The 13376-nt window shown below is 53.1% G+C and overlaps 2 protein-coding genes across 6 annotated transcripts in view; one reads left to right on the top strand and one right to left on the bottom strand.

Annotated features, from left to right (window-relative positions):
- Positions 1-1671: 1671 nt before the first annotated feature.
- TNNC2 (troponin C2, fast skeletal type) lies at positions 1672-12789 on the bottom strand. Of its 2 annotated transcripts, XM_030825441.1 has the most exons (7): positions 12701-12789; positions 11751-11823; positions 3229-3280; positions 2949-3092; positions 2746-2860; positions 2445-2581; positions 1672-1837 (listed from the first exon to the last, which is right to left on the bottom strand). In XM_030825441.1, the coding sequence occupies exons 3-7, from the start codon at positions 3236-3238 to the stop codon at positions 1806-1808; spliced, it is 438 nt and encodes a 145-aa protein (XP_030681301.1). In that variant the 5' UTR covers positions 3239-3280; positions 11751-11823; positions 12701-12789; the 3' UTR covers positions 1672-1805. The 2 variants fall into 2 exon arrangements, with proteins under 2 accessions (XP_030681301.1, XP_003253703.1); XM_003253655.3 differs by lacking the exons at positions 11751-11823; positions 12701-12789 and adding an exon at positions 5678-5810.
- Positions 12093-13376, top strand: part of SNX21 (sorting nexin family member 21) — an 8964-nt gene continuing 7680 nt past the window's right edge. The window contains exons 1-2 of one of the 4 annotated variants that reach the window (XM_012511884.2): positions 12093-12430; positions 12706-12973. In XM_012511884.2, coding sequence (XP_012367338.1) covers positions 12410-12430; positions 12706-12973 — 289 coding nt within the window. In that variant the 5' untranslated portion in view covers positions 12093-12409. Of the gene's footprint in view, positions 12446-12705; positions 12974-13376 lie in introns of all 4 variants that reach the window. The other 3 variants (XM_004090088.3, XM_003253663.4, XM_030825437.1) reach the window with 3 other exon arrangements.

The following is a 13376-nucleotide window of genomic DNA, read 5'->3' as shown; positions in this document are numbered from 1 at the left end:
GGAGGATCGCTTAAGCCCAGGAGGTCAAGGCTGCAGTGAGCTGTGATCACCTACTGCACTCCAGCCTGGGCAACAGAGCGAGACCCTGTCTCATTTAAAAAACAAAACAGAAGGCCGGATGCGGTGGCTCATGCCTGTAATCCCAGCACTTTGGGAGGCTGAGGCAGGCGGATCACCTGAGGTCAGGAGTTCAAGACCAGCCTGGCCAACATGGCAAAACCTGGTCTCTACTAAAAATACAAAAATTAGCCACTCATGGTGGTGGACACCTGTAATCCCAGTTACTCAGGAGGCTGAGGCAGGAGAATTGCTTGAACCCAGGAGGCGGAGGTTGCAGTGAGCCGAGATCGCGCCATTGCACTCCAGTCTGGGTGACAAGAGTGAAACTCTGTTAAAAAAAAATGCTTGCTATGTGCCAGGCACTGCTGTAAGCACTTTGCACACACTAACTTCTTCTCACAACCCTGTGTGTACTATCATTATCCCCATTTTACAGATGAGGAAACTGCGGCACAGAGTGGTTTAGTTTGTCACAGGCAGTGAGCACTCACACACAGGCATTCTGCGTCTAAAGCTAAACTACCCCTACACTTAATTAGCTGTGATCTGATACCTGTTGTATACAAATCGCTATGGCAGCAAATAGCCAGTGAGGGCAAGGTTCAAGGGAGGAGATGGTATCCGAGCTGGGTCTTGTATGTTGAAGAATCTGCCAGCTTATAAGAAGGACAAGGGCATTCCAGGGAGGGCAAACAGCATGTGCAAAGTATCAAGGGCTTGAAAATGCACCCCAGGTCCATATCAGGAATACATTGCCCGGTGTGGCTGCAGCCCTGTGAGGACTATGGGAAGAAAGAGAGGGAGGGAGGAAGGGAGGGAAGGAATTTGGATCTCATTGTAGAAGCAGTGAGGAGCCTTGAACTACTTTCAACAGGGCAGTGGCCAAGTCAGATATTTTAGCTCGCTGGTGCTGATGGCCCTCTGTAGAGTGCACTGGCAGAGACAGGGTGGAGGCAGGGATCTGGGGTCAAATGATGAGATCAGAATCTCCTTAGTGGGTGCCTCCACCCTCCCCTACCACCACCAGTACAAAGCGAGGAGTAAGCACTTGGAAGAACAGAGGAAGTAAAAGGTTGAGCAGAAACAATGCTGCCTGGCATGGATGGGCACCTACTTCCCCTCTCTCCAGCTAGGGAGCCTGCAGAAGGTGGCAGCTACGACATCTAAGATGCAAACGTTCCAGAAAAGAAGGATGGTGGAGAAGTGAGGGAGCTTCCCGGCTCCCCAGGGTTCTAGCCTCTCCCACTCCCTCACTCTACCTGCAGTCCCGGGACCCCTCTGCAGTCTGCCGGCTCACCCTGACTCAACTCCAAGCCCCTGCGGCCTCCTGGAGCCTCCACTGCCCGTCCGCCAAGCTGCGCACGCCCAGCGCCAGCTGTCGGGAGCCGGCTGCAAACCTGCAGAGCGAGTCAGCGCCATCCCGTCCCGACTCGAGCACTCGCGGCCGCCCACTGGGGCTCCGGGGCCCAGCTCCCTTCCGCATCCCGCCGCTCCGACAGCCTCTCCCGGGGATCCCCAAGGGTGCTCCGGGTGGTGCCAGCCGGGATGGCGCCCTGGACCACAGCCCTTGAGACCTGCTGTCCTCAGCTCTCCCTTTATTCAGGCCACGAGTTTTGGAACATTTGCTTTTATTCCTTCCAGACAAAGACCCACAAGGCGCCGCGCCTCCCTGGTGGGGACTCAGCAGGACAGAGTCTCCCACATCCTAGGGACACGCGATCTTGGTGGAGGCAACTGTCCACTCCTTACTGCACGCCCTCCATCATCTTCAGGAACTCTGCGGGAAAGGAGAGGGAGAGGGTCGGGTCCCACTGGGGAGCAGAGGCCAGGCCAGGGCTCCAGCCACACAGAGGGGATGACTTTTTGTTTTTGTTGTGACAGAGTCTCGCTCTGTTGCCAAGGTGGCCAAGGTCTGTCGCCCAGGCTAGAGTGCAGTGGCACAATCATAGCTCATTGCAGCCTTGATCTCCTGGGCTCAAGCGATCCTCTCACTTCAGCCCCCAGAGCAACTGGGCTGGGACCACAGGTGTGCCACCACGCCCGCCTTTTTATTTTATTTTATTTTATTGTAAACACAGGGTCTCACTATGTTGCCCAGGCTGGTCTCGAACTCTTGGCCTCAAGCAATCCTCCCACCTCATCCTCCCAAAGTTCTAGAATTTTACAGTCCTGAGCCACCACGCCCCCCTGCCTCATCATTAACTGATAAACTGCACAGAGTCGTGGAGCGCTTCTATACCTGCCCCCAGGAGACTATGGGGAACTTGGTGAGGTTACGCCCAGCCCAGCCCACACGGCCAAGGACACTGCACCGGAGCCAGGCACCAGTGCCCGCCGTCCTCTGTGGCTCCCACCCTCTCTTCCCAAGCTCCCGTGGCCCTCACCGTCGAAGTCAATGCGGCCGTCGTTGTTCTTGTCGCCGTCTTTCATCAGAGATTCGATCTCCTCGTCAGTAACGTGCTCCCCGGAGGCCCTGAAAATCTCAGCCAGCTCCTCCGGGTCGATGTAGCCGTCTGCATTCCTTCAGGTCCGAGGGACAGGGCAGGGCTCAGGGCCGGGGCGAGCTGCCCTGGCCACCACACTCGACGCGCCGCTTCCACACCCCCAACCCGGGGAAGCTTCCAGCGCTGCCGGCCAGGTTCTGACTGCTAAGCCCCGCCCTCGGCTCCCAGGCCCCCAGTGCACCTGTCGAAGATGCGGAAGCACTCGGCCAGCTCCTCCTCGCTCTTCCCCTTCGCGTCCTCTTTCATCTGGCGCACCATCATGACCAAGAACTCCTCGAAGTCGATGGTGCCGCTGCCTGCGGGGAGCAGGTGGTGGACTGAGCCTGAGCCCAGCGGCTGCTGCCTCTCCCCACCATCCCCTGCCCCCGAGGAACACCCACTCACCGTCCTCATCCACCTCCTCGATGATGGCGTCCAGCTCCTCCTTGGTGGGTGTCTGGCCCAGCATCCTCATCACCGTGCCCAACTCCTTGACGCTGATGTCCCCACCACCATCAGCATCAAACATGTCAAAGGCAGCCTTGAACTCTGCGCGGGAGGGCAGAGGGCAGAGGTGAGGCCGGCTGGACTCTCAGCCTCACACCTACCCCCCTACCCTGCCTAGAGGCCAACATGTCCCCAGCACAACATCCACCCAGCCCCCAGCCTGCGGAGCCTTACTCACCAGCAATCATCTCCTCGCTGAGGTAGGACCTGGCCTCAGCCTGCTGGTCCGTCTGCAGGAGACACAGAGAAAGTCTGAGCTGAAGAGGCAGCCCCAGAGCAGTTCCTCACCTCAAACCCATTTTTCCCAACCCTCACTCTGTCAGCGCCCCTTGGTTCTCCAGAAGAACAGCTTCAAACTTGCCACATAATTGTGTGCCCGCACAGCACCAAATCACAGTTTTGTTTTGTCTCGCTCTGTCACACAGGCTGGAGTGCAGTCGTGTGATCATAGCTCACTGCAGCCTCAACCTCCTGGGCTCAAGCAATCGTCCCACTTCAGCCTCCTGAGTAGCTGGGACTATAGCATACACCACACCTAATTTTTAAAATTTTTTGTAGAGACGGGGTCCCACTATATTACCGAGGCTGGTTTTGAACTCCTGGGCTCAAGTGATCCTCCCACCTCGGCCTCCCAAATTGCTAGGATTACAGGCTTGAGCCACTGTGCCCAGCTTCTGACCCCAGTTTTTGTTTTTGTTTTTTGTTTTTGTGACGGAGTCTCACCCTGTCGCCCAGGCTGGAGTGCAATGGCATGATCTCAGCTCACTGCAACCTCCACCTCCTGGGTTCAAGCGATTCTCCTCCCTTAGCCTCCCAAGTAGCTGGGATTACAGGCATGCGCCAACACGCCCAGCTAATTTTTGTATTTTTAGTAGAGACAGGGTTTCACCATGTTGGCCAGGCTGGTCTTGAACTCCTGACCTCAGGTGATCGGCCCATCTCAGCATCCCAAAGTGCTGGGATTACAGGCGTGAGCCACCATGCCTGGCCTGACCCCAGTTTTTTGTTTGTTTGTTTTGTTTTGAGATGGAGTTTTGCTCTTGTTGCCCAGGCTGCAGTGTAATGGCACGATCTCAGCTGGCCGCAACCGCAACCCCTGCCTCCAGGGTTCAAGCGATTCTTCTCCCTCAGCCTCCTGAGTAGCTGGAATTACAGGCATGCACCACAACGCCTGGATAATTTTGTATTTTTAGTAGAGGTGAGGTTTCTCCATGTTGATCAGGCTGGTCTCGAACTCCTCACCTCAAGTGATCCGCCTGCCTCGGCTTCCCAAAGTGATGGGATTACAGGCGTGAGCCACCGCGCACAGCCTGTGACCCCAGTTTTGAGAAAAAGAGAGGAGACAACAAATTAAGCCCAAGGCCTTCTCACTTGTCAATTGAAAGCCAAGTTGGGAACCCCCCCAGTGACCTTAGGCAAGTAACTTAGTGTGCCTTCATCTTTTCTCTGTAGCTTTTCAGGGATGAGATATCAGGGGTGTGAAAGGGCTTTGTAAAGGGCTAGCACCATTTCAGCACTATTTTCTAGTTTTCTGTAGCTCCTAATGGTGCCCGGTACTTTAATAGTTGCTCAATAAAATGTTTGTTCTCAAATAAATAATTATGCAACACAAAGTTATTGAGTACTTGCTGCATGTCAGGCCACAGATCAGGCACTGGGACCACCAAGAAGAGACAGAGGACACATCATCCTGCCCCTCAGAGAACTGGCAGAGTCGGAGGCTGTCAGCTTCCTTCTTAGGATTCAGTCATTGGAGAAAAGGCCCCTCATGTGGGGCCGAATGTGATGGAGGCCTTGACATGAAAGTGAGATTTCTGCGGGGGTTTCCAGGTCATATCCAAGCCAGGCCATCTGGGTCAGAGGCTTTGGATTGAGACTGGCAGTGAGGACGGGGTGAGGCTTCCAAGGAGCTCTTCAGCCGGCTGGCCACCGGCGCTCCTCCTTCTCCCCCTCCTTCCTCTCCTCCTTTTTCCCTGTGCCAGGAGGGCAGGCTATTTTTAGTCAGTCATGGGCAACAGCAGCTGGCCTCCGGGATCTAGTTACTCCTTAAGTAAGTGGGGAGGGGGATCTCAGACGAAAACAACAGCTCCAAATCAGAAGCCCTCTCTAGGAGAGCAGAGTCTCTCTAACTCTGGTCTGTCATCTTCTGCCCCTTCCCATCATTCTCAGGGCTCCCGGAGCCGTGCATCTGAGCAGGCCTCATGCCCTGCTGGCCTCTCGTCTTCTGGAGGAGCCTTTCTTCTCTCCATGATGACAGGAGGGTTTGGCCAGGCTTCTGGCTCGCCCCTGCCACTGGCCTGCTGGGTGACCCACTCTGATCCCTCAGAGTCCCCACTGTGTGAAGGAAACAAGCTAAGAGCTCTTCACAGGTCTATGAATTACACTGCTGGAAGTTTCCAAAAGTGAGTAGGCAGTCAGCAAGCCTTGAGGATCAATCTCTGGAATATCCCAGCCCTCCCCTTTCAAGAAAAGTCAAAGGCCTTCCTCCAAGACACCTGGATTCCAGGAACCTCCATGCTCCAACCTCAAACATCCAAGTTACTGCCCCACAGAGCACCCAGGCCTTGCCTGAAAGAGGTCCAGAGTGCTCCCGTGAGTAAACGCACAAAGTCCCCTCTTGTCCTTACCATGGTTGCTGGTGACCGGGACTCCTCTGTTGCAGGTCGCCTCCTTTGCACTCCACCACCCAAAGATGACCTGGCCTGCTCTAGCCCCCGGGATTTGTAGGAGCACCCCTCCCCTCCCACCTCCCTGCTCCCCAGCACTGGAGACCCTGCCCAATCAGATCCTGGGGTCAGCGAGCCCCACCCCTCCCATAGTCTGAACCCATTACCTAATTTAGCCAAGGGCCCTTGCAGAGAAATTTAAGCCTCCAAGCAGGTGGCAGGCCTTGACGTCCTAGATTCTTGTGAGGAAGGCCTGCCGTGTTCCACCGCCTTGGAGTCCCCCCCAACCGAGGAAGCACACTGGCTCCAAGATGGTAAGGATGATCAGAGTAGTAAAGAGTGAGGCAGCATGGTAAAATGGGGAGAGTACAAGCCTTGAAGTCCAAAACCCAAGATCCAAGGCCAGCCTCTGTGAGTTGTGTGACCTTGGGCAGGTAGCAGTGCCTCTCTGAGCCATTTCTTCATCTGTGGGATTGGACCTCTCTGTGGGGTCTCCCTCACAGAGAGACCATGGTAAATGGGAACCCGGGTATAAGTCACCTAGCTTGTGCCAGCTACACAGGTTGGTACTCGGCAAGAGGAATGTCCCGTCTTTGAACCATGGTAAGGGGCAGGGGCTAGAAGGAGGAGAAAGTGACAGGTAGGCCACTGTTTACTGAACCTCCACGATGTGCCACACACTGTGCTAAGCATTTTAACATGATCTCATCTAGTGCTCCTCCTATGAGATAGCAACTATTATTATCCCCATTTGACTGCAGAGCTTTGTCAATTATAAAGGTCTATACTCACTCTGTCACCAAGGCTGATGTGCAGTGGTGCTATTATAGCTCACTGCAGCCTCGATCTCCTGGGCTCAAGTGATCCTCCCACCTCAGCCTCCCGAGTAGCTGGGACTAGAGGTGCACCACCACCCCTGGTTTGTTTATTTTTTTTTTTTTTGTATTTTTATAGAGATGGGGTTTCACCATGTTGCCCAGGCTGGTCTCGAACTCCTAGGCTCAAGGGATCCTTCCACCTTGGCTTCCCAAAGTGCTAGAATTACAGTCATGAGGCACCATGCCCACCCATATTGATGATTCTTATTATTAATCCCAACTGGAAGGAAGTTGGGACAGACAGTCCTTGGGGCACCTGTCCAGATGGAAAAATGTATGGAGGGATGGAGGAGAGGAGGATGTGCATTTGGAGGAGAAATAATCATTGAAAGCAAAGATCCTTCTCTCAAAGTTACCTTCTCCAGGGAAAGGGTGTTTGGATTCACTTTTTCGGGGTAAGGAGTAGGCAGGGGAAGGTTCTTTAAGTGGTAAAATGGCAGCTGGCCCCTTCCTAGAGCTCAGTGAAGAAATCTGGTCATCTGGGGAGTAAATGGGTGGGCAGACCAAGTCCAGAGGGAGCCTACCCTGAGAATCCACAAGGTGCAGGCTGAGCACTGGGGAGTAGGCAAGGCTTGTGGACAGTGGCTTCGTCCACAGAAAGAACATCAAGACAACCGATAGCAGGCTCTGGGGCCAGGAAAGGGGGGCTGGACACCAAGGAATGCAGATGGACAGTGGCAACTGGGCTGCCCCCTTCCCCTATATATAGACATTCCCAAGGAAAGCTCAGCAGGGCTGGGCCAAGCTAAATAAGGCCTCCTCCAGGCAGGCAGAGTGCCAAAGGGTGAGACCCATGGGATTCCAATTTAGTTTTTATTGTTTTTTGTTTTTTTGGGGTTTTTTTTTTCTTGAGACAGACTCTCACTCTGTCACCCAGGCTGGAATGCAGTGGCACAATCTCAGCTCACTGCAACCTCCGCCTCCTAGGTTCAAGTGATTCTCATGCCTCAGCCTTCTGAGTAGCTAGGATTACAGGCACATACCACTACGCCCAGCTAATTTTTGTTTTTGTTTTTTTTTTTTTTTGAGACAGAGTTTTGCTCTTGTTGCCCAGGCTGGAGTGCAATGGTGCAATCTCGGCTCACCACAACCTCCGCCTCTTGGGTTCAAGCGACTCTCCTGCCTCAGCCTCCCGAGTAGCCGGAATTATAGGCATGAGCCACCATGCCCAGCTAATTTTGTATTTTTAGTAGAGACAGGGTTTCTCCATGTTGGTCAAGCTGGTCTCAAACTCCCAACCTCAGGTGATCCGCCCATCTCAGCCTCCCAAAGCACTGGGATTACAGGTGTGAGCCACCGCACCCAGCAAATTTTTTATTTTTTGTAGAGACAAGGTTTCATCGGCCGGGCATGGTGGCTCACGCCTGTAATCCCACCACTTTGGGAGGCTGAGATGGGCGGATCACGAGGTCAGGAGATCGAGACCATCCTGGCTAACACGGTGAAATCCCGTCTCTACTAAAAATACAAAAAATTAGACAGGCATGGTGGTGGACGCCTGTAGTCCCAGCTACTCAGGAGGCTGAGGCAGGAGAATGGTGTGAACCCAGGAGGCGGAGCTTGCAGTGAGCCAAGATCGCGCCACTGCACTCCAGCCTGGGCGACAGAGCGAGACCCCATCTCAAAAAAAAAAAAAAAGTTTCATCATGTTGGCCAGGCTGGTCTCAAACTCCTGACCTCAAGTGATCCGCCTGCCTCAGTCTCCTAAAGTGCTAGGATTACAGGCATGAGCCACTGAGCCCGGCCTTTGTTCTTTGGTTTATTCAAGGGAATAAGGCCCAAATTGCTTAATGTAGCCAAGCAAGGTCCCACTGGCCCTTCTAATCTCCCTCCTCCTCCCCTCCACATCCTGTTGCTGTGTGCTCTGATCAGACTTTAAAATACTGCTCTAGGCTGGACACGGTGGCTCATGTCTGTAATCCCAGCATTTTGGGAGGTGCAGGCTGGCGGATCACAAGGTCAGGAGTTCGAGACCATCCTGGCCAGCATAGTGAAACCCTGTCTCTACTAAAAATACAAAAAATTGCTGCTGGGTGTGGTGGCAGGCGCCTGTAGTCCCAGCTACTTGGGAAGCTGAGGCAGAAGAATCACTTGAACCTGGCAGGCGAAGGTTGCACTGAGCCAAGATCATGCCACTGCTCTCCAGCCTGGGCGACAAAGGGAGACTGCATCTCAAAAAAAAAAAGACTACTCTAAACACCAACTTTTATGAACCTTCAGGCCTTTGCACATGCTGTGTTTTTCTGCCAGAAACTCCCATCTTTCCTCTCTTCATCTGTCTACTTCCCTATCGTCTTTCTCAGCTCTAACATCACTTCCTCGGGGATCCTTCCTCCCCTGTGTCCAGACCAGGGAGTCCAAGGTGGTCTCCAGTAGTTTCCTCAATCATAGCACTGAGCACACCTTATGCTCACAACCCATTCTATGTTCTACAGATCATCACATTTCCCAGTGCTCAGCACTTGTTATGTAGCAGGTGTTCAACAGATATTATTTTCTACATAAGAATAACTGAACTGGATGGTATTTAGTTCAATATAAGGGGGAACTTCCTAATAGTCATAGTTGAACAATAATGGGAACAGGCGGCCTCAGGAGGTAATGAGCTCCCTGTCACTGAGTATACCCAAGCAGGAGATAGATATCCATTTCTCAGGGAGGCTGTAGGGAGATATCCATACAGAGTTTAAGAATGGGGACAGTGACTCACACTTTTAATCCTAGCACATTGGGAAGCTGAGGCAGGTATATCTCTTGAGCCCAGGAGTTCAATACCAGCCTGGGCAACATGGCGAGACCCTGTCTCCAATTAAAAAATTAAAATAAAACAAAGAATGGTGGGTGGTAGCTCATGCTTGTAATCCCAGCACATTGGGAGGCAGAGGTAGGAGGATCTCTTCAGGCCAGGAGTTCAAGATCAGCCTGGGCAACAGGCAACCCCACCTTTACAAAAATAAAATACTAGCCAGGCATGGTGGGCACATATCTGTAGTCCCAGATACTTGGGAGGCTGAGGTGGGAGAATCACTTGAGCCCAGGAGTTTGAGGCTGCATTGAGCTATGATCACACCCCTGCACTCCAGCCTCACAACAGAGTGAGACTCTGTCTCTGAAAGAAGAAGCTGGGCGCACTGGCTCATGTCTCTAATCCCAGCACTTTGGGAGGCTGAGGCAGGTGGATCACTTGAGGTCAGGAGTTCGAGACCAGCCTGGCCAACATGGTGAAACTCCATCTCTACTAAAAATACAAAAATTAGCCAGGTGTGGTGGCACATGCCTGTAATTCCAGCTACTTGGGAGGCTGAGGTAGGAAAATCGCTTGAACACAGGAGACGGAGGTTGTAGTGAGCCAAGAGTGTGCCATTGGACTCCAGCCTGGGTGATGGAGTAAGACTCTGTCTCAAATAAATAAATAAATAAATAAAAAGAAATAAAAAAGGAAGAAGAAGCAGGAGGAGGAAGAAGGAAGCAAAAAGAAGAAGAAATAATAATAGTGGAGAATGCGCAACCTTCAGATCTCCTAGTTCTGACTGTTTGTATGACCCAGCATAAGCCCTTCCCCTCACTAAGCCTCAGACTACCTATCTGTAAAATGGAGGTGATAGGCCAGATTTCTGAGGGGCCCTCCTGCTCTAACAACCCATGGTTTCATGAAGACCAGCTTTGTGCGCAGACATGTAAGGCATATACTGAAGGACAAGTTATTTTCTAACCAATGGTTGGTGAATGAGTGTTGAATTAATGAATGAAGTATGCCTTTTTTGTCCCAATATCTTGCCCATAAGCCAAATGAAGAGTAATTCGAGATTTGAAATTGTGCAAACTGGCCAGACACGGTGGCTCACGCCTGTAATCCCAGCACTTTGGGAGGTAGAGGTGGGTGGATCACTTGAGGTCAGGTGTGCGAGACCAGCTTGGCCAATATGGTGAAACTCCATCTCTACTAAAAATACAAAAATTAGCCAGGCATGGTGGCACATGCCTGTAGTCCCAGCTACTCAGGAGGCTGAGGCAGGAGAATTGCTTGAACCTGGGAGGCAGAGGTTACAGTGAGCCAAGATTGCATCACTGTACTCCAGCCTGGGCGACAGAGCAAGACTCTGTCTCCCTTTCTAAAAATAAATACATAAATAAATAAAATTGCACAAACTTAGGCTTAAAATCCCAGCCCCTCTATTTCCCAGATGTGGATCTTGGGTAAGTCACTTTGCCTCAGTTTCTTCATCTTGAAAATGGACCATTAATGTCCAGTTACAGCCACTTCCCCAGGACGCTGTGAGGGAGAGATGTGACAGTAAAGTGCCTAGAGCGGGATGTAGAAAGTGGACCCTCAGAAAATAAGAACCCCAGCCTTTCTGCTCACATGGGAGGGCAGGGAGCTGAAATACCTTCTGCTTATTCTAAGGTATTTTCCCCCACCCCTCTCTCCTGTGCCACTCAGAAAGGGTAGGAGCTACTTTGGAGAGATTTTGATTTTATTTATTATATTGTATAATTATCAAAATCTGCCCTAACAACTGATATCTAGGCTTTGTGACAGGAAGCCACAATAACTTTCTCTTGACCTGCAGTTGCCCTGAGGATAAAAGATAAAACAAAGCTGGGGAGCCGCTGAGATTATCAGGCCTGCTGCACAGGAAAAGGGCAGTATGCAGCAGGGGACCTGAGCTCCAGGCCCCATACTCAGAGACCTCTGAGGGAGGCAGAGACAGGTGGATCACTTGAGCCCAGGAATTCGAGACCAGCCTGGGCAACGTGCCCAAATCCCATCTCTACAAAAAATACAAAAATTAGCTGGGTGTGGTGGCAAACGCCTGTAGTTCTAGCCACTGGGGAGGCTGAGGTGGGAGGGATGACCTGAGCCCCTGGAGGCGGAGGTTGCAGTAAGCCGAGATGGTGCCACTGCACTCCAGCCTAGGTGACACAGTGAGACTCCATCTCAAAAGAAAAAGAAAGAAAGAAAAGAAGAAAGAAAGAAAGAAAAAGAAAAAAAAAGAAAGAAAGAGAAAGAAAGAAAGAAAAAGAAAGAGAGAAAGAGAAAGAAAGAAAGAAAGAGAAAGAGAAAGAAAGAAAGAGAAAGAAAGAAAGAAAGAAAAAGAAAGAAAGAGAAAGAAAGAAACCTCTGGCAAGCTGTGTGGTTAAGCCAAGTAATTCACCCTCTCCGGTCCTCAGTTTCCCTGTTTGCCTACTTCCCATGTGTGAGGTTCAAATTGTGCAATCCTGTGAACACTGTAGAAACAATAATCATTATGTAAGTGATCATTTCGTCAGCCTTTGCTCTATGCCAGGCACTGGACGAGGGTTCTTTACAACAGCTGCAAAATCAGTTTTAGCAGTATTGTTCCTGTTTTACATATGGGAAAACCTAGGCTCAGCGAGGTCAGATTCCAACGCAAATCACGCGTCTTCTCCTGGCCCTTAGTTTTCTCTCGGGACATGGCCTCCCTAATATTGCATAATTATTTTGTGAAGTTAAAGAGCGTTGGGTGGAAATGAGTGGGACAGATTGGAGATGACGTGGGTGGGGTGGGAGGATTCAAGGAGGGTACGCGCCTGGCCGGACTGGGATGATTCTGCGGCAGGCCTGGGACTCCCTCAGGCCGACCCAGGCTTCCCAAGTCCCTCCTGGAGCCAAGGGCCCGGGATTCTCGGGCGGCTCGGGCGAGCGGGCGGGGCAGGAGGCGGGGCGGCGGCAGGAAGCAGCCCGAGCGGCGCTCTGAGCGGCCTGAGCCCGGCGGAGCCCTGCAGAGCCCGGCCGACCTCCATGGGCTGCGGGGTGCTGCACCCGGACCCTTGGGGCGCAGCGCGCCCCTGAATGCACCGTGGGACGCAGGAGGTAGAGGCGCAGGAGGTAGAGGCGCACGAGGCGGCGCAAGAGACGTCGGGAGGGTCCCGAGACCCTCCGGGGAGGAACGCGGTCCTAGGCTGAGTGGGTTGGGGGGAAAGCGACGCGGGCTGGGTCCCCGAGTTCGCAGGACCTCGGACTGCCAGGGGGTGGGGCCTCACCGCGCCCCTCCCTCTCCAGTCCGGGCCCCGCCCCTCCTCCTCCTGCGCCGGGCTGGGGTCCCCCTCCTCCGGGATCCGGGACACAGCGACGCGCGCTCACCCCAGGGTGCCATGGCCTCCCGGCTCCTGTACCGGCTGCGGCACGCCTTGGCCGGCGACGGCCCCGGGGAGGCGGCGGCCAGTCCAGAGGCTGAGCAGTTTCCGGAGAGCTCAGAGCTGGAGGACGACGACGCCGAGGGCCTGTCCTCCCGACTCAGCGGCACCCTCAGCTTCACCAGCGCCGAGGACGACGAGGACGACGAGGACGAGAACGACGAGGAGGCTGGCCCTGACCCGCTGCCCCTCGGGGACGGGACGTCAGGAGAAGACGCAGGCGAGTGCAGGAGGACGGAGGCGGGAACCCTGGGGCTCGATTAGGCCTCCATCCCAGCCGCGTTCCCAGAGCATCCAGGGCGCTAAGTTGATCCAGCTGAAACTCCCACACTTTTTAAAGCGCCTGGGCCACCTCTTGGCTGTGTGACCTTGAGAGAGTCTTAACCCCCCTCTGAGCCAAGTTTTCCCTTGTGTCAAGTGGGAGAACTCACTCTCATCTCAGAATTGCTGCGGGCATTAAATGTACAGGGCTTGGGATCCGAATGGAAATGATGTATTAACGATATTTTGAGGGTGGAGCTATTAATTTAGCCCCTACTGTCTGCCAGGCACGGTGTTTGGCTACTCGGTGCCTCTCTGTCCCTCAGTTTCCATTTCTGTAAAACGGGGGTAAGTCCTGCCTC

This window comes from Nomascus leucogenys, chromosome 13 (genome assembly GCF_006542625.1).
Source record: "Nomascus leucogenys isolate Asia chromosome 13, Asia_NLE_v1, whole genome shotgun sequence".
Taxonomy (NCBI): domain Eukaryota; kingdom Metazoa; phylum Chordata; class Mammalia; order Primates; family Hylobatidae; genus Nomascus; species Nomascus leucogenys.
Note: the sequence above shows the minus strand (reverse complement) of the source record. Positions and strands in the feature narration are given on the sequence as shown.

Coding starts and splice junctions, on each gene's coding strand:
- TNNC2 (XM_003253655.3), bottom strand. Junction 3,093..3,228: donor CAGCGAGGAGATGATTGCTG/GTGAGTAAGGCT, acceptor CCTCCCGCGCAG/AGTTCAAGGCTGCCTTTGAC. Junction 2,582..2,745: donor TGCTTCCGCATCTTCGACAG/GTGCACTGGGGG, acceptor TCGGACCTGAAG/GAATGCAGACGGCTACATCG.